Source organism: Lithobates pipiens, unplaced genomic scaffold (genome assembly GCF_037356315.1).
Source record: "Lithobates pipiens isolate NorthernLeopardFrog02 unplaced genomic scaffold, aLitPip1_a1.2 Scaffold_3, whole genome shotgun sequence".
Classification (NCBI taxonomy): Eukaryota; Metazoa; Chordata; class Amphibia; order Anura; family Ranidae; genus Lithobates; species Lithobates pipiens.
The window spans coordinates 5,189,180-5,210,235 of NW_027507790.1; the positions used below are offsets into that span (position 1 = coordinate 5,189,180).

General features: G+C 42.2%; 1 protein-coding gene across 1 annotated transcript in view; it reads right to left on the reverse strand.

Moving 5' to 3' along the window:
* Nucleotides 1-4,409: 4,409 nt before the first annotated feature.
* The window catches only part of SELENOM (selenoprotein M), a 31,599-nt gene continuing 14,952 nt past the window's right edge, over nt 4,410-21,056 (reverse strand). Inside the window, exons 3-5 of the mRNA XM_077461187.1 lie at nt 20,808-20,842; nt 17,280-17,358; nt 4,410-5,729 (exon numbers count right to left, since the gene is read on the reverse strand). Coding sequence (XP_077317313.1) covers nt 5,535-5,729; nt 17,280-17,358; nt 20,808-20,842 — 309 coding nt within the window. The 3' untranslated portion in view covers nt 4,410-5,534. The remainder of the gene's footprint in view (nt 5,730-17,279; nt 17,359-20,807; nt 20,843-21,056) is intronic.

A 21,056-nucleotide genomic window follows, 5' to 3' on the forward strand; every position in this document is an offset into this window, starting at 1 on the left:
TGTGCAGTCACTTTCAGCTTTGCAGGATACAACATGAAATATTGAACATTAAAGGCCCTCAGCCTTTTCTTGATATCAATGAATTTGGATCTCTGTTGCTGCACCTCCACAGAACTTTTTTAGGACTTTAGGATTCCAGCCATCCTAGCTTTACTCAGGATGGCATTGCGGTCTTTGTAGTTCAGGAGGCGAAATAGGAAGGGACCCTCTGCTCTTTCAGGAATGCCCACCGCCTGCACATTATTTCTGCACAGTCCTCTAAACAGGCTGCATTAGCAGAGGCCACGGAGTTTGCATACTTGACATGTCTCTGAAGGGGCTGCCATTTCCAAGGGACTCAATCAGCCTTCTAGGGCAGAGGTGTGCTCCCGCAGTTTCTGCATGTCATGCCTTATGAGAGAGATCTCTCCTTTCAAGCCCTTCACTCCCCCAGTCAGGACTGCAATAGAAGAGCTGCATGATGTAACTGCAGCAAGGATATCTCTCAGCGTGGGCTCAGGGTTAGTGTTCTGTTGCTGTGATATGGCCGCCATATTAGTAATATGGGGGAGTTCAATGATTTTATATTGTAGACTTTAGTAGCAGAGGACAGTAATAAACCAGAAAAGACCCTTACATTATGGACTTGTTTGAGCATGTATAGGGACTCTGATGGCTTCCGAGCCCTATTCCTGCTGTAACGTGCTTTCTTGATTTCATCCAGATCACGGGTCTCAAACTGGCGGCCTTCCAGCTGTTGCTGAACTACAAGTCCAATCATGCCTCTGCCTATAGGAATCATACTTTTAACCATCAGCCTTGCATGGGAATTGTAGCAACAGTTGGAGGGCCACCAGTTTGAGACCCCTGATCCAGATACACCAATTTATAACGTTTTACCATTACACGCACACCTATTGGTGTAATTGACCTGAACAGGCTTTCTTAATCTTTATTTGTTTACTATTAACACATAAACTAAACAGTGAACATTGCAGTCCCTTGATCTCTCGTATGTTTCTAAATATCCAATTTTTCAAACCCACTTTCTTTCTTCTCTCTGCACTTGTACCCCTTTTTGTTTTTACAAATATTATATTTCTACTACTACTATGTGCTAAAATACATTTTTTTTCTACTTCAGTCAAGACTCTTCTCTATATTGCTGCTGAAGCTTTTACGCTTCTGTTTCAGATCTCCAGCATGGTTGTCCTCAGGCTGGCTTTTGGAGCACTGTGTCTGGACCCCGCTGTAATGCAAGGCTGGCCTGGAAATCACCTTTGAGCACTGGGTTCTGTGTATGTTTTCCAGAATCCGTACTGGTAAAAGTTAGCTGCTAAGGACTCTCCAGTTTAAGAGCTGCTGGCATTGCCAGTGCTTAGCATAAATCTGAGTAAGTCATTGGGGACGTGGTATTATCTCAACTGCTTGGGCCAACAGTTTTACAGCAGAAGGGGTTAATGCTGTGGGACTGAGCAATGAGGTAATCTGCAGGGCTGAGTGTTGCTCACACTCTTTCCCAACATATAAGGATGAAAAAGCTTCTCCCTGCTGCTGCTCTGCTTGCAAAAGCCACAGGAAGCTTCAATCTTCAATTTGGTTTTCTGTTAACACCTTCTCTAAATACTACCAGGAAAACTTTGCAGCCTCATCTGATGACAGTATGACAGCTTTGGACATAAGGTAAGATCACTCAGGCAGCTCTTTGACCAGCAGTCAGCCCCTAGTTTTCTGTTTTCTTGAACCAGTTTGTATTTGTTTTCTGTGTTGCCCGCACCTCAGTTTACTTTTGAAAGTCCCAAAGGATAAAGACGTCCCTCAATGGTCAAAAAAGCAAATAGGATTTTTGTACTCCCTCTGTTTATGATCATGCTTTCAGTACTGCTTTGCTACAAAATAGAGGCATGCTGGTAGTGGGAGAGGTTATCCTAGGCCAGTGATGGCGAACCTTGGCACCCCAGATGTTTTGGAACTACATTTCCCATGATGCTCATGCACTCTGCAGTGTAGTTAAGCATCATGGGAAATGTAGTTCCAAAACATCTGGGGTGCCAAGGTTCGCCATAACTGTCCTAGGCTGAAGGTTAGACTTCCTTTGGTACTCAATGGACTCCAAGAAAATAATTCTATAGTGAGTACATGTAAAATATATATAATGGTAGTGACTTGTTATGCCTTAGGTACATGCATCGAAGTAACTTTGATGAGGTTCTCTAACCTTGCACTTGAGTATCTAGTTGGGTTCCCGAAAGGGTTGTCAAGCAAAGACATTTTTTTTTAAACAAACATGCAGTAAGCTGAGTTTAAGAAATTCTGATTGGAACACCTGTTCTGGATTTAGACTAATAAGGCTATTGAAAGACATGCCAGACCATTAGTATTTCTTATAAGAGATTAATGGAATGGAAGTATATGCGGTTCTCTAATTACAGGTTCCCTTAAAAAAAATTGTGCTTGACTTTAAAGAAGAATTCCAATTTTTACATACAGCATAGTTAGATTGGTCTAGCTTGGGCCAATACAGCTATGCTTAACCACTTTAAGACCATGCCTCTTTTTTAGATGTGGTGTTTACAAGTTAAAAACAGTTTTTTGTTTTGCTAGAAAATTACTGAGAACCCCCAAACATTATACTTTTTTTTCTAACATCCTAGAGAATAAAATGGCGGTCGTTGCAATACTTTCTGTCACACCGTATTTGCGCAGCGGTCTTACAAGTGCACTTTTTTGAAAATAAAATCAACTTTTTTAAATAAAAAAATAAGACAACAGTAAAGTTAGCCCAATTTTTTTTATATTGTGAAAGATAATGTTAACGCTGCGTAAATTGATACCCAACATGTCACGCTTCAAAATTGCGCCCGCTCGTGGAATGGCAACAAATGTTTACCCTTAAAAATCTCCATTGGTGACATTTAAAAAATTCTACCAGTTGCATGTTTTGCGATACAGAGGAGGTCTAGGGCTAGAATTATTGCTCTCACTCTACTGATCGCAGCGATACCTCATGTGTGGTTTAAACACTGTTTTCATATGCGGGCACTACTCACGTATGCGTTCGCTTCTGCACGCGAGCTCGGTGGGAAGGGGCACGTTTACATTTTTTTGTCACTTTTATTCCTATTACAAGGAATGTAAACACCCCTTGTAATAGAAAAAAAGCATGACAGGACCTCTTAAATATGAGATCTGGGGTCAAAAAGACCTCAGATCTCATATTTACACTAAAATGCAATAAAAAAATAAATAAAAATGATCATTTAAAAAAGAAACAAAATAAATTGGCCTTTAGGAGCTATGGGCAGAAGTGACGTTTTGATGTCGCTTCCGCCTTGCAGTGTCATGGAGATGGGGGGGGGGGGGGCATCTTCCCCCTCACTCGTCTCCATGTCAGCCCGGGGGACAGACACCATCACCTCCGTTGCTGGTGATGGCTCCGGTAAAGGGTGGAGGGCACCAGATGGCGGCGGAAGGGGGGCCCTCTCCCGCCACCAATAAAAGTGATCTCACTGCGAATCTGCCACAGAGACCACTTTTATCTTGTAGCCGACCGCTGGCTGAACACGGGGATACTGGGGTTATGGCAGCTAGCTGCTGCCATAACAACGATATCCGTCCCCAAAGTATGAACGTACATCGGCGTGCGGCAGTCGGTAAGTGGATAATACCATACCTGTGGGATCCCGCTAGAAGCTGGAAAACACTGCAGTAGACTCCTCTACTAATAGTGTGATCTCAACTAGCTTATGGTCCCATGCCAGGCAGCTGCCACGAGCAAAGCTGATCTGACTGGATGAGGTGGAGGACATGATGTCACCACCTAGCCTCTCCACCTTGTTGAATCGGACAATGCTTTGCATTCATTGAGAAGATTCAAAGTGATCTCTGAATGGTACCTGTGCTAAGTGGCCAACATGCAGCAGAACAGCAGCTGGTCATAGGACCTACAAGCTAGTGGATATCACTTTGGATATCACTAGTAGCAGTGTGTAAAAGTTACTTTATAGGCTGCTGAATTTTTCATCTTACCTTCCTCCAGACTTTTCAACTGATACCCTACATTATCAGTTAGACATGACTGTAGTCATGGAAATTCAGCGAGGGTTACTGGCTGGATCACCATGTGAAAATAAAAGGAATAACAAAACAAAATCAAGAAAATGAATGCACCCACCACATTTAGATATTGGTAACCTACAACATATATCATTTTTGTTTTTGAGTTTAATACCACTTTAATATCTACTAAGCCATCTATTTGTTTATACTAATGGTCATGGACTCCTGGATGGCACCTTCATGAGTATACTGTATATAGATTGAATATTGTTCAACTCTGTAATCACAAATACTGACAATGCACTAAGCTGAAGGTATACAATATTTCTATTAGTTATAATGGTGTTTAAAGGTTAAATAAAAGTATTACCTTAAAAAAAAAAATCTTCTTTTATTAAAAGGTTTTCTTTATTAAACATAAGTAACTTTTTCCAGGTGTAAAGTGGCTGACCTTTCCTTGTCATGAGGACCATTTACATCAGTTCCCAACCAAGACACTTTTACAGCTGAGATCTTCATTCATGTCCCCAAAGACAACAGTGGTCAGATAATATGAAAAAGTTCTGATGTCATTCAGTTGTTCAATTATATTCCTCCCTCTCCTTCTGCACTAGGCAGATTTCAGATGCCAAGAATGTTTAGAGGAATATCTAAGACTCAAAATTTATCTAACGAATATCTAAGATTCAAATTTGAACTTCATCTAATACCCAGTAGCTTATAATCTATAACACAAAGCTATCTATCATGATCTATCATCACACATGCCCAGCTCCCGGAGTAGTCAGTATGAGAATCCCAACTTGTTATTTCCCCAAACTCTACCAGATGATACTTGCGCCAAATTATTATCCATTTTGCATATCTGTTAACAGTGAATATTTAGGTAACAGTTTCCTCTTATTAAGCCAAGCCACCTTTACTAAGCAGAGCCTTTGATTATATGTATATTGCCTCTAAACCTGATTTTTATTTTGTAAATGTTCATATGAACATTTGTTGCATGAGTCCTAAAAAAAGCAGTGTGATTGCAATAAAAAATTTGATTTACGACAAATTAACGGAAAAATTTAAAAGAACTGGCTGTTATTTTAATCAAACTTATAGCACATGTTTGAAGCTTCCAAAAGCCAACTCATAAATTGCAACTGAAGGGTCCTATGAGAGAGCTGCTTGAAGCTAGTTTATTAATTTTAAATGTTTACTGATGCTGGTATTTTTAGGTAAGCATTTATAAGTGAAGATAAAATATGTTTTAGGACTTTATGGTGAGAAAATCTTACTGTAGCGTTTCTGAATAAGAGCCATTCAACTGGTAAGCTCTGCTGTGAAGATAACAAGTTGGGTCTTTCAGTAGGTTCTGCAATTTTAGCATTTGCCATGTTGATACTCTATACTAAGAATCACTAACATAATTACTAGTACTTGATTGCAATCCTTTCTATGGCACAAGACGTGGCAGAGAAAGAATCCGTGTGTGTGTGTGTGCCCAGTTCCTACAACTCTTCCTTTGTATCCTCCTCCTTGACAGTCTTCTCTTCAACCTCCGGTGTTTCTTCCTTAATAGTTTTTGCGGGTGCCATCTGGAATTCTGGGGGCACAGGGGCATCCGGACTTTCTTTCTTATAAAACCCTAAATCCTGCAAGAGCTGGTTGATTTCATGTCTCTTCATTTCAGATAGTGGGATTCTCTGAAAAGAATAAAGTATGAGAATAAGTAAGAATAATGCTCTGAAAGGTCAAGCGTATTTCCATTATTTATAAAACTGCTTCTAATTATAACTTACAGAGTCTATAGGGCAGAACATAGTTTGTCACAAGTAAACAGTTAATCGTTCTGTTAGAGAAATTATAGCTAGAATTAAGCAATTTCCTTCAGCTGTTGAAGCTAAAGGTATGAATATATGACTGTGACGTGTAGGTGTCCCATACTGGGACTACAGAATGAACCCATTCCGAATAGGGATACTGCTTATTAAAGCTGGATTTGCAATGAAAATCATGTAACCACTTTTTCAGGGCTCCACTACGCAAAAACATGGGTTAAACAATTGCTCCCCATGTATATGCTGTGTGCAGCAGCTGCATTTACAAGTTTGTGCTCTGTACAAATCAATGGCTGGTACTGTTCACATATAACAGCTCATCTGAGTGGCTATATGCGATTTTGGACTTTGGCCCTGGACACAGACGGTTTACATCAAGGGACAGCATGGACCTTGCTTTGTACGCTGGTGTGCAGTCAGGTTGGATCAGGAAGGGGCCACGCCCAAACTGTTCCCACAAAGTTGGGAGCACGAATTGACCAAAATTTCTTGGTATGCTGATGCCTTAAATTGATTGTAAGGGTTCTTTTTTTTTTTTTTTTTTTTTTTTTTAAATAACAAACATATCATACTTGCCTCCACTGTGCAGCTCGTTTTGCACAGAGTGTCCCCAAACCTGGTCTTCTGGTGTTCCTCGGTCCCTCTTGCGGCTCCTCCCTGCATCAGATAACCCCCTCAGGGTATCGCTTCCCCAAGGGGGTTACCTTGCGGGCAGGCTCCCAAGTCCTCATTCAGTGTCCATAGCCGCCGAATGTATGACTCTGCATCATTGTATTTAATTGACTGCAATGGGAACCAATGGCTGCTCTGCTATCAATTTATCCAATCAAGAGCCGAGAACCCAAGGCAGAGAGACAGCGCGTCCCATAGGATGCATTAAGGTGAAAAAACACAAAGGTTTACAAGCCCTTTAAGAGTTCCCTTCATTGGAACTAAGGGGCCAAGCCCAACCCCTGAAAAGCAACCCCACACCATAATGCCCCCTCCACCAAATGATGTGGACCAGTGAACAAAGCAAGATCCATAAAGACAACTTTCCAAGAGCAAGTTTGGGTTGGAGGAACTTGACTGGCCTGCACAGAGTCCTGACCTAAACCTGATAGAACACCTTTGGGATGAATTAGATTGGAGACTACAAGCCAGGCATTCTCGTTCAACATCAGTACTTGACCTCAAAAATGCACTTCTGGAAGAATGGTAAAACATTCCCATAAACACATCCCTAAACCTTGTGGACAGCCTCCCCATAAGAGTTAGAGCTGTTATAGCTGCAAAGGGTGGGCCAAATCAATATTGAGCCCTACGGACTAAGACTGGGATGCCATAAAAGTTCATGTGCATGTAAAGGCAGGCAACCCAATACTTTGACAATATAGTGTGTGCGTGTATATATGTATGTATGTATTGTATGTGTGTGTGTGTGTATGTATGTATGTATATATATATATATATATATATATATATAAATATACATATGTATATACATACACACACATTTTTGTACATATATCAAAATAACTCAACACACAGCCATTAATGTCTAAACCGCTGGCAACAAAAGTGAGTACACCCCTAAGTAAAAATGTCCAAATTTGTCCCAAAGTGTCAATATTTTGTGTGGCCACCATTATTTTCCAGCACTGCCTAAACCATCTTGGTCATGGAGTTCACCAGAGCTTCAGAGGCTGCCACTGGAGTCCTCTTCCACTCCTCCATGATGACATCATGTTGCTGGTGGATGTTAGAGACCTTGTGCCCCTCCACTTTCCATTTGAGGATGCCCCACAGATGCTCAATAGGGTTAAGGTTTAGAGACATGCTTGGCCAGTCCATCACCTTTACCCTCAGCTTCTTTAGCAAGGCAGTGGTCATCTTGGAGTTGTGTTTGGGGTCGTTATCATGTTTTTGAATACTGCTCTGTGGCCCAGTTTTCGAAGGGAGGAGGGATCATGCTCTGCTTCAGTATGTCACAGTACATGTTGGCATTCATAGTGCCCTCAATGAACTGTAGCTTCCCAGTGTTGGCAGCATTCATGCAGCCCCAGACCATGACACTCCCACCACCATGCTTGACTGTAGGCAAGACGCACTTGTCTTTGTACTCCTCACCTACACACGCTTGAGACCATCTGAACCAAATAAGTTTATCTTGGTCTCATGAGACCAAAGGACACGGTTCCAGTAATCCATGTCCTTAGTCTGCTTGTCTTCAGCAAACTGTTTGCGGGCTTTCTTGTGCATCATCTTTAGTAGTGGCTTCCTTCGGGGATGACAGCCACGCAGACCAATTTGATGCAGTGTGCAGCATATGGTCTGAGCATTGGCAATCTGATCCCACACCCTTTCAACCTCTGCAGCAATGCTGGCAGCACTCATATGTCTATTTCCCAAAGACAACATCTGGAGATGACGCTAAGCATGTGCACTCAAATTATTTGATTCACCATGGTGTGGCCTGTTCTGAGTGGAACCCATCCTGTTAAACTGCTGTATTGTCTTGGCACCATGCTGCAGCTCAGTTTCAGGGCTTTGGAAATCTTCTTATAGTCTAGGCCAGTGATGGCGAACCTTGGCACCCCAGATGTTTTGGAACTACATTTCCCATGATTCTCATGCACTCTGCAGTGTATTTGAGCATCATGGGAAATGTAGTTCCAAAACATCTGGGGTGCCAAGGTTCGCCATCACTGGTCTAGGCCATCTTTAGGTATAGCAACAATTCTTTTTTTTCAGATTCTCAGAGTTCTTTGCCATGAGGTGCCATGTTGAACTTCCAGTGACCAGTATGAGAGTGAGAGGCTTAACACCAAATTTAACACACCTGCTCCCCATAAACACCTGAGACCTTGTAACACTAACGAGTCAAATGACACCGGGGAGGAAAAATGGCTAATTGGGCCCAATTTGGATATTTTCACTTAGGGGCTAATCACTGTTGAGTCATTTTTTCAGTGTTGTCTAATAAAAAGATATAAAATATTTACAAAAATGTGAGGGGTGTACTCACTTTTGTGAGATACTGTGTATATATAAGACAATAAATTAAAAAAAGTCTATGGCATACAAGAAATATTTTACACTCACTGTTGATCATTTTGAACATTAAAATGCTCTAAATTAAAATATATTTTTTAGCTAGAATTACAAAATTAACAGTAAAAAAATAAATAAAATGAAAAGTAATAATAATGGCCAAGAAAGAAACACACTGACAACACCATTTCAAACTGTATATATCACATTTCAAAGACCAAGAAACCAGAGCCCAGGAGAATTTGTTGTTTTTGTGCAAGAAAGAAACACAGACAGACTTTTACAGTGGTTAGAGAATCCAAGAAGTGCCTCATTACATTGGTGGTTAGTGAAAATAATGCCACAGATAAAAAGGATCATTAGCGACGTACTACTAACCCGTGCAAGTAATGTTGGCCCCAGAACTATGCCGGTGTTCTGCCATATAGCATCCGGTCATCTAGAAGTGTCCTCCCCGTACTGCGCAGGCGCAGCGCTTGCGCTGTACGGAGCAGAAGGAGATTCGGAAAATCTCTGAAGAGGAACAGCGCCTGTGCCGTGAGTTGAGGTGCAAGCCCCACCATCCAATGGACATAGGGCTGCACATATTAGAGGGCCCCTCGCGGGCTTGCTTCGCTCTCCACGCTTCGGACATGGCCTCGCTGTGCTCGGCTTTTTTTATTCTAGCTCTATGTCCACTTGGATGGTGGGGCTAGAACCTGGACTCACGGCGCAGGCGCCCTTCATCTTCGGCCATTTTCGGAAGGTGATTGTCCTGTGTACTGCGCATACAAGATGATTTGCAAGGGGTCTCCAAATCCTGGGCTGTTCCTGAAGCCCGAGCTGCTTTCCCAGCCTTTTCACAGGCTCCCAGCTGGTCTGTTCCTGGAACCCATGGCCGCCCACTCAGCCTCTTCGCAGCTGCCCATTTAGTTCATGGCATGGCTGGGGGGCAGAGACTAGAAGTCAGCTGAATGGTGAGGAATGTGAAGTGGTAGGGGCTGGAGGAGACCCTATCTCCTGATTTTGGAATGGGGTCACTGCTACGAGACACCACAAAGTTGGAGACACAGTGAAGCCGGAGACACAGTAAGTAACAATACCTGTGATTATAGTTGCCATTAAAAGTCCCCACTAGGGGGCGTGGCCTAGAAAGACATGGAGTAGGACGCACAGTTACAGAGCTCCTTCTATTTGTCTGTTCACAGCCTCATCCTGCGATCCCGTGACATCATAAACTGCTCCAGGACACTACTGGAGGACTCCCTATCCCCCCGTAGGCATGTCACCATCGGAAGCCCAAAAATCAGCTGCAGCTAAGCTAGATTAGTACCGCCGCACAGAGAAGGACTGTACTAAGGAAGATGGCTGCTCCGCATACGAGGAGAGAGACCCGGCCAGAGACACCGACAGACTCCTCGAGGCCATAACATTTTGCAGAACCTCTCTCACTGCCCAGATAGAGGAAGTCAAAGCGGATATCCCCCTGCTCAGGCAGGATTTCCAGAAGCTCCGCGACAGAGTGAAAACAGCAGAGGACCGCTTTGGAGTTGTGGAAGATGCCCTTCCGCCATTGCAAGTGGGGACCAATCGAATGTAAATCCAAATCAATCAACTATTTGCAAAACAGAATGATATGGAGAACAGATTGAGGAGATGCAACTTCCATTTTATTGGTCTCCCTGAGGGGGCGGAAGGTAAGGACCCCACTGCCTTCCTTGAACACCTGCTTGCCAACACTTATGGACAGGGATGCTGCCCTGTGTTTTGCCTGGGAGAAGGGCAACATTCCTTTTGGCAATGGGAGAGTGGCTGTTTTCGCTGACTTCTCGGCGGAGGTGCAGAGCCGCCATCAGGGATTCACAGACGCTAAATGACGCCTGAGGATCAGACACTTGAAGTACTCCATGTTATTTCCTGCACATTTAAGAATTGAAGATGAAGACCATTTCCTCTTTTTTTGAAGACTCCGAGGAGGTTATAGCATGGCTGGAGAGGCAAGATGCCCCGCACCGGGCAGGGAACTGACATGCACCCCCTCAATCTTCCGAATTATTCCCTTAGCATGTATCTCTGTGCTGACTAGCCTGCAGATGATAAGCACCTTACAACACTCGGACATGCCCCTCCATGAGGATCCTCATTTTTACCCCCCCATCACTTGCCTCTACAGTCAGCTAGTGCATCCTGACTATGCAGTCCACTGTGTCCCACCCAGAGACACCGCAGATGGACTAGGACAAGACACATCCACCCACCTCATATAGACAACAGCAAGAGCCACTATGAAGAATCCCAGTCCCATGACAAGACATTCTTTGTCAGATATCCCCTGATGTGTCCTTTCAACTTTTCCTCTAAGAGTCACAGATCACATTACTTCTTTTGCTGGAGCCACAGCAGTCCTATTGCTTTCATGTAAAGTGCAGCGTTTTATCGCTATCACGTCAGTTAGGAGATATGTTTGGGCTAGTGTGACTGGTTACTGTTTTGATGATAGTGTTATCGATAAGTACCATACCGGACGGAGGGTGACCAAGATGACTGTTTTGTCACTGGCACCATTATTTACAGACTTTTACGTCATCTTCCTTCATCATAACCCTAATTTTCTCTGTTTTGGCCTACTTTACAAGTTCTCTCCTAGCTGACTGTTCTACCAAAGTTTGGGATAATGTCTGTACCGGTTGGGGTGGGTGCAGGGCGGGTCGGGGAGGGGGATTTAGTCTTTTTGATATATGGCAATACAAGTGACACGGTGCTGATTCAAACAATGTACATATATATGTCCTTTATCCTAATTTTAGTTTACTGGATCCCTGTGCTGCTGACACCCAGAGACCTCCCTCTGGGCCTTTTTGAACCACAAAAGCTGGGGGGTCGACAGTACTGGGATCCACTACACACTTGTGTTTCTTTCCTACCATGACGCCTATTAGATTCCTCACTTGGAATGTGACTGGCTTATGAGACAAAATTAAGAATGCAGATGTCGCAGTGCTGGTTGAGACACATGTGGAGGGGAGGCTGCAGTTGGCCCTCTGCCGCTCATGGGTCGGGTGGGCATACCATTCAACCCACACGTCCCATGCACGGGAGTTTCAGTATTGGTGGCCAAAACAGTTCATTTTGAACTTTGTGATATCTCGTCTAATTCACAGGGGAGATATGTCTTCTTAAATGTCAAATTTTATGGGGAACCATTCCTCTTACTAGTTTGTTACATTCCTCCACCATTTTGTACAGAGGTTATTACAGAGGGGTTTGCATATATGTCTCTCTATCCTTCGGTACCAGCTATCTGGCTGGGTGACTTTAACAACGTCATGGACCCCAGCCTTGACAGGACCAGAGTGGGGGCACCATCCCCAGGGAACACACATCAAACCAGACTCCAAATGAATGTCAACTTTTAATCTCCTAGACACATGGCCCAGCGTATTCATGCTTCTCATCTACACACAACTCATTATCCTGCATAGATTTCATCATGATTTCCCTTTTGCCGTAGGCTCCTCTTAGATCACAGTCATTACTGGATCACTATCTCCGCCCAGACAATTAGGCCACCCCGTTGTTGGCACCTAAACCCATTCTGGTTGTCACTGCTACCGGAGGATGACGAATTGGCAAATACGTGGAAACAGTACTTTTTGGAAAATGATCAATCAGCCTCCCCATTGATAATTTGGGAAACATTTAAAATATACGTCCACTCCACCCTGACCTCCCACATTAATAGGCTGAAGACTGACTCCACCGCTGCCATTGATAAGGCGATGGTGGAGCTGTCCTCGGAACAAACATATGCCCGGGATCCAACGCCAACACTCGCTGCTTTGCTTTAACTGCAAAACAGAGTGGTGAATCAGGTCCAATATGGGAAGGCCAGACAGAAGCTCTTCTTTTCCAGGCAAAAACTATTTGAGCATGGTGAACGTGTGGGCAAATTACTAGCATACCTACTGCATAATGATAATCTCCTTACATGGGGATGATGGTGCGTTAACCCCCAGGGTCACTGCCAAACTAAGAGATTTTTTTTTTGCTGAGCTTTATACGTCCAGGATCCCTGACAAGGGAGACTTGATGAGCTCCTTTTTAGAGGGAATCCATTTCCCGCATCTTACGGAAGACCAAATATCAATGCTAGAAGCCACTTTCACGAACGAGGAAATCACAGAGGCCCTGTCAGATGATATCTAAAGTACAGTGAATTACTTACACCTAAATTTTTGGCCTTATATAATTATGCTTTTGAAACCTTTGAGCTGCCTCCCTCCTTGAGAGAGGCGATTAAAGTTCTAATACCCAAGTCAGGAAAAGATCCCAGACAACCCACCTCCTACAGGCCTATCTCCCTTCTCCAGGTGGACAGAGTCCTAACCAAGGTCCTTGCCAACCGTATCAATCATGTTAGCCTTTCCTTAATACACGCAGACCAGGCGGGCTTTATGCCAGGCCGCAATACGTCAATCAACTTGCGGAGACTGTACATTAACCTCCAGGCTTTGCACGATGGAGCAGGCTCCTGGTTGGTGGTAGCTTTGGATACAGCTAAAGCATTTAATTCAGTGAAGATGAGGTACTTATGGAAATGCTTAGACTGCTACGGATTTGGACCCAGAACCATTAAATGGACCCAACTACTGTATCAAAACCCACAAGCCAGGGTGGTGGCAAACTGGTGGCCCTCTCCTGAGTTCAGCCTGTCACGAGGCACGAGACAGGGCTGCCCGCTGTCCCCACTACTATATGAACTGGCAGCGGAGCCCCTTGCAATCTCCACACGGGAAAACCCAGAAATTAGAGGTCTTGGGGTGGGGACCTGACTGAAAAAATCATCATGTACGCTGACGACACTCTGCTATACCTAGCTGATTCAGGTCCCTCACTTCAGACTGCACTAAATACAATAGAATGATTTGGCACATTCTCCAGGCTAAAAATGTGTACGGGAAAAATCGCAAATCCTACCCTTAGACAGCTTCCAACCTTCTGAGGCCCAAGTGCAACTCCCGCTACAAAGAGTGTCCTTCATTAAATACCTTGGGATACTTGTAACTAGAACACCAGCCTCAATGTGGAACCTCTATTCAACCTGCTCAAGGTCAAAACACAGACCTGGGCCCGCTTGCCACTTGGTGTCTGGGGACGCATCAACCTAATAAAAATGGTACTATTACCCAAGATATTGTACGTCCTTTGGCACACTCCAGTCTATCTGCCTTTGAAACATTTTAAGACTATAGAGACTCTTCATAATATATTTGCCGGGCATGTCCTACAAAACCCCACTCACTTAGGTGGTACGGCTGTACCAGAACTCAGCTGCTACTATATCGCTTCCCAACTGTCCCAACTTTACCACATCGACAAAACAGACAGGGAGAGATTCTATACCCTACTGTGCCCAAGCAAGACACAGCACACCTCCGACCCCCTCTGCTCAATAGTGATGGGAGCTGGTGGTGCCGAACATAAGATAGACAGTAAGACCTTGCTCTATCAGTACAGACGCATTTGGGACATTGCCATGAGTAAACTAGAGATTCCCCCTATCAATGACTATACCCCTATATGGCATAATAAGACTCTATCACACCTCCTACAGGTCCCTGACCCAGGAGTTTGGGGATTCCGGGGAATTTTCTACTTGCATCACCTACTCTCAAACGGAGCACTGAAACATTTTAAGGTCCTATACAATGAATTCACACTCCCAAACTCTGTTTTTCTGGTTCCTCCAGGTCTGTCATGCCATACAATCCCAGTTCCCCCAGTCCCCCCTGCAGCCAAATTTCAATGCCCTTATGGCGGTAGTCAAGGGTACAAACCCACAAAAATTGATCTCCACTTTCTACAATATGCTCACCACACCAGCATCCACTAAAATAGCCTACGGCCTCAAATCTCACTGGGAGAGGGAGGTGGATCAGATGGAAGATGAAGAATGGGCTGAGGCATTGAATACCTGCAAGGCAGTTTGCCCTAAGCTATCGGACAGATTGTCCCAAACTTTCATCCTACACTGTGCTTATCTCCCCCCGCTCAGGATCGCTAGATACAAGAGGGACTCCCCCACACCTGCCACCTCTGTCTCACAGAACCAGGCACTTTCTTCAACCTCATCTGGGCATGCCCACTGATACAGAGATTTTGGAAGCAAGTGGTGGACTTTCTACATGACACCATGGGTTTCCCACTTACCTTAGACCCAAAGCCTTGTATACTGGGAATATTCCAAGACCAAGATATTGATAGATTTACCAAGATATTCCTCCACGAAAACCTTATTTTCGGCCAGGAAAACCCAGGCTAGACGATGGCTGAGGCCATCTCCCCCCACCCTCTCCAACTGGAAGGTAGATGTGAATAGCACCCTGCCTTACAAAAAAATTGTATATAAAAACAGGGGGTGCCCAGCAAAATATAAAAAGATCTGGGAGAGGTGGCTCTTGGAATCTGACACATGTACTGATCCAACACCTTAACCCTTTCTGAAGTGAAAAGCTACCAGATAAGACCAATCTACCGCATTGAATCTGCACATACTATATCCCTTATCAGCACCATATCTACACAATGTTATGCATACTGTTTTAACCTTCTTTTACCCCTTTTTTTTTTCTCCTTTTTTTCTTTATTTCTTTCTTTTTTTTTTCTTTAAAATAGTACCATGTATGTATAAATTCTATGTGTATATTGATTAATAAAACGTTTTGAATTAAAAAAAAAGTCCCCACTACAGTTCTCAGATCAGGAGCACCTAAGTTTGCTGATCAGAACTCCCCCCAGCACTGCCACTCATCACCACCCCCCCCCCCCCCCCACCAAGGAGTAAGAGAAGGAATACATGGAAGGGAGAGGAAAAGAGGGGGAGGAACAAAGAAAAAGGGAGAGAAAGAAAAAGAACAAGAAAGACGGCTATAGAGAGGGATGGGGGGAAAAAAAAACAAGAAATTGGCACAGGGAGAGAGAGAAAAGGGAAAGAAAGGATAACAAAGATAAAATGTACCATAAGGGGTTTTAATACTGTACGAGTAGAAGGGACTCAAGGAGCACTAAATGCCTGTGGGTTAGGGGTGCAAATTACTTGCCTTGTCTTGCGTGCTGACAACCCGCGCTAAGAAAATAATTTTACTGTCTCCACAACTTGGGAAATTTTATCAAGGGGTCACGGCACTAGAAGGTTGAGAACCACTGCTCTAAAGTAACTCTAGGGTCACACAGAGAATGGCTGGTCTAAGGTAACAGAGTGCTCTGTAATATAGTGAGGCCAGCAGTAAAACGCCTGAATATTTGCCTCCATGACAGACCTAAATTATTGGGAATAATTGTATTTATTTATAATGGTCAGGACTATAAAAAAATACAATTTTCTTTTAGTTGGGCAGCAGATGGAGCTCAAAGCTCCTTTTAAATGTTAAACTGAGTTACTGAAAAACATCCTGTTGAGTTTAAGCTCCACTGCTGTGAGTTCAGTAGCTGAAACTTCTATTTTATAGCCACGATTGAAGAAATCGGCATAGTAATCCATCACACACACACATTTGTAAAAGTTTATAGGCAAACCTGTCTTCTCTTTTAAAACATGGACCCTTTATCTAATATTTATTTGTAAAATAAAGATCTAAAACATGTTATAAAGCAACAAAATATAATATAATTTTATAAAACCATTTGTTTTCCTTTGAGTTTCTCTTGGGATTTTTATCCATTATAATCCTGGGTTATAAAAACACTAACTTATGGTACCTTTTAGTCTATGGGAATTATTTTGTTCTGCAGTACCTGATTGTAGTCTTCAGATGTTGCTGTTACATCTACAGTCTATAAAAAGCAGTTGATCAATAAAAAGCATAGGCTGAACATATGTCAAAGACTCTTCTCCCATAAACACTGACATGCTACAGTATAGATAACTCTCAGTCATCAAAATGCCATTACATATGCCCAGATATGCATTTACAATGCTATCTTTAGGACATGTGGCCATAAATAATGACATGTTGATGATTGAGTTATCTATACAAGTAGCATGTCCAAGTTAATAAGAGTATAAGGGTCTTTGACATAAGTTCAGCTGATGCTTCTTTTTATTGATCTTTTTAATTTGACATTAATAAAAATGTATTAATGTTTTGATTGTCTGTTGAGCGTGGTGCATTTAAAACGCTGTACAACCATAAAGACCCTTTTGTAGACTGTAGATGTAATGGCAACATCTGGAGACTACAATAAGGTACTGAAGAAAAAAAGGATTCCTATAGACTAAAAGATACTATAAGGTGAGTGTTTTGATAATCCATGATTATAAGAGAAATGTAAAGCTGTATATCGAAAGAAATGCCAAGAACTATAGTCACTATTTAGAAAAATACCATACTGTTCATTACTTACCTCTAACTCCTCATAGTGGGGGGATATAAGTACTAGTTCAGGGTCTGCACCAGGTATATGCTTCATCTCAAGGTTGTGGCTGGGAAAAGACATCATGTCAAGGCAAAATATTCATATGTTTTATTACCAGATGTTCATAAAGAGTCTGAGGATGGAACTATTACTTGTTTTTTAAAAGTGAAGCCTTCAGAATTGTCATCCTCATTCTAGCTGCACTACCTAGTGAGTTGCTGATCTGGATCAAGCATTCAGGCTGTGACATTCAAATAATCTGTGCTCCAGGCCAGCATGCTTGTTCTACATAAGTGACTTACTAAGTATTTAAGTCCAGAACCGTAACCTTTTGAAAACTAGTTAATAATGGCAACTTCCATATTTGTGTGCGCAAAGGTTTACTTTTAGATCAGTATGTACAGTTGTGCTCAGAAGTTTACATACCCTGGCAGAATTTGTTTTCTTGGCCATTTTTCAGAGAATATGAATGATAACACAAAAACACTTTTTTTCACTCATGGTTAGTGTTTGACTGAAGCCATTTATTATCAATCAACTGTGTTTAATCTTTTTAAATCATAATGAAAGCAGAAACTACCCAAATGACCCTGATCAAAAGTTTACATACTCTGGTGATTTTGGCCTGATAACGTGCACACAAGTTGACACAAAGGGGTTTGAATGGCTATTAAAGGTAACCATCCTCACCTGTGATTTGTTTGCTTGTAGTTGGTGTGTGTGTATAAAAGGTCAGTGAGTTTCTGGACTCCTGACAGACTCTTGCATCTTTCATTCAGTGCTGCACTGACGTTTCTGGATTCTGAGTCATGGGGAAAACAAAAGAATTGTCAAAGGATTTGTGGGAAAAGGTATTTAAAACATTAACGGATTATAAAAAGATATCCAAGGAATTGAGAATGACAATCAGCAGTGTTCAAAATATATCCAATCCTAGGCAGTATAAAAATGTATCGCATGCCCTGTGATTTCTTTGGATAAAACAAAAAAAGTGTATCAATAAGACAATAAAAGTTTATCAAACACTCAAATGATTCTTCATAGAACAGTGATGGGAAATATATCCATATGGTGTACAAATGAAGTAAAAAAAACAGTGCTCAAAAGAAGGTGCACTACAACTGCAATAAATCCTGAAGGAATAGGTAAAATCCTAAACGGTATATAAAAGCATACAAAAAAAAAAAATACCCCCATATAGGTGTATGCTGCAAATGTTCTTATAGGTGAAAGCAAAAAAGATAAGTAGTGTCCATATAAGGTGCAAGGTAGGTAAGTGACTGTATATTAGCAATGTCAGCATAAAATGACAACGTGCCAACGTGCTCGTGACAATCCTATGGTATAAAGTGCTGATGATAGGTTGAGCATTGAGTATGTTATCAAAAAATACTGGAAGAACATTTGCATTCATTAGCTAGGAAGCGCACAATGATCCAAAACACAAGGCCAAATTGACCTGCCATTGACTACAGCGGAATAAAGTGAAAGTTCTGGAGTGGCCATTTCAGTCTCCTGACCTCAATATCATTGAGCCACTCTGGGGAGATCTCAAACGTGCAGTTCATGCAAGACAGCCCAATAATTTACAGGAACTGGAGGCTTTTTGCCATAAGGAATGGGCAGTTTTACCATCTGAGAAAATAAAGAGCCTCATCCACAAATACCACAAAAGACTTCAAGCTGTCATTGATGTTAAATGGGACAATACATGGTATTAAGAACTGGGGTATGTAAACTTTTGGTCAGGGTAATTTGGGTAGTTTTTGATGCCATTATGGTTTAAAAAGAGTAAACGCAGTTGATTGATAATAAATGGCTTCAGCCAAACACTGACCATGAGTGAAAGAACATTTTTTGTTATTCATATTCTCTGAAAAATGGCCAAGAAGTCATAAATTCTGCCAGGGTATGTAAACTTATGAGCACAACTGTATATCCCATGAAAGCACTCAAACCATGTAAAAATACTTTTCCTGCCCCCCATAGGTATGTGTAGTATATGTTCGGTAACCTATCTGCACAATTTGGCACAATGGGGTCAATCAGAATCAACCCCAATGTTCTAAGTTCATGTCGCAATCATTTCAGCCCGCTACACACGGTGATACCATTATTACTTGCAAGGTTGAAACTTGTTTTAGAAGTAGATTCTGATGCATGTCTTATAACTGTGAATGTAGTAACGCAGTAGAACATATGTTCAGCAGGTTACATTTCCCCTAGTGAATATTTCTTTAAAGTAAACCCTTTCTAATACAAATATGGATTTCAGGCTTGCGGATGGTGGTGTAGGAGAGGACTTCGGTACGTATATGAACTCCTTGCCTTGGACAGGGTAAAGTCTTTTCATTACCTGCAAGAGCATTGGCAACTACCATCTAATGAGTTCTTCTATATTCAAATCAACAAATGCTCCGATGTCACAAGGGGCCTCCCAAACACCTGATTCAATTTGAGAATCGCTGTTGTAAAGACCTGAACTTGAGAGGCTTGGTCTCGGACCTATACACTTCTCTGATCAACATGATGAGTTCTGGTCCACCTCCTAACATGGCAAAGTGGACAGCTTGCCTTCTCCATATGCTCCTGGAACATTTTTTCCCAGGAAAATTCTTACAAGCCGCTCTCTCAGTGGTATATGACCCCAGACCACATGTCCAAGTTCACCCCATCGGTGTACCCCATATCCTTCCAAAGCTGCACAGAGTGAGGCACTCTATTTCACATTTGGTGGTCCTCTCCCAAGGCCATTCAGTTTTGCACACAGGTCTATACCAAGATCAGATAAGTCCTTCACATCACTTCAGTACTGCATTGTTTTCTTTGGTTCTTATTTCCCTGTGCATACCTAGGTAACAATTTCAATCCATCCTTGCTGATATATGCAACTGAGTTGCTGTAGTCCTCAATGGGATGTGCTTTTCTTAGCCACGCTGTTTGCACTGTTTCAATGAGATTTATTTGCTTTTTAGTTCTCTTTATTGTAAAAACTTGAAAAATGTATGAAACTGTTTGTAAACCAAATATGGATTTATTGCTGATCATCTGAAAATACATCACTGCCAATCTTCTCATTTGGTAAACTAATATCTCTGTCTCGGGGCCAATCAGGAACTTCAACAGAGATGGAAGAAGCCAGCTAGTAATTAATGACACGATTTACACCCATAATTGAAACATCTGTTCTGAGCGTAGTGATCCTGTAATGGCCCACCGACATCAGTACAATTACATATATGCTAATTGCAGCCTATTACACTACAATTGTCAATAAGTGCTAGTATCTGCATTCACTTAAGATGTGAAGGAGCTCTATGAAAAATGTGTATGGTGTAGCTGGCAGGCAAGAGAAATCCTATCAATGGAGGAATCAAAACACTGTTTTTAGTGCTCAGTAGGATCTTACACAGAGCAGCTGATTTAGAATTCTAGACACACATGATTAATATTTTTTATTAAGCCTTTGTAAAAGGAACCATCAAATTCGATGTCCTATACTCTTGTAAAGGATACTAAAGAGGGATGTCCTCCTGGACGAAGGCCTTCACCTGGAAAGAGAGGAAATTGTTACATGCTTGCTACATTTGTCAAAATAAATATTAGTAACTAAACCATTCATTATGAATGATATAGATGAACAGTACAATCCATATATTATGGGTAATATTTAAGGTGGCAGGGACTGAACTCCAGAAAATCAAAACTGTCTCCCATTTAGTGATGTATAGCTGTGACCACACTTGAAACCTGAACTGTGTCTGC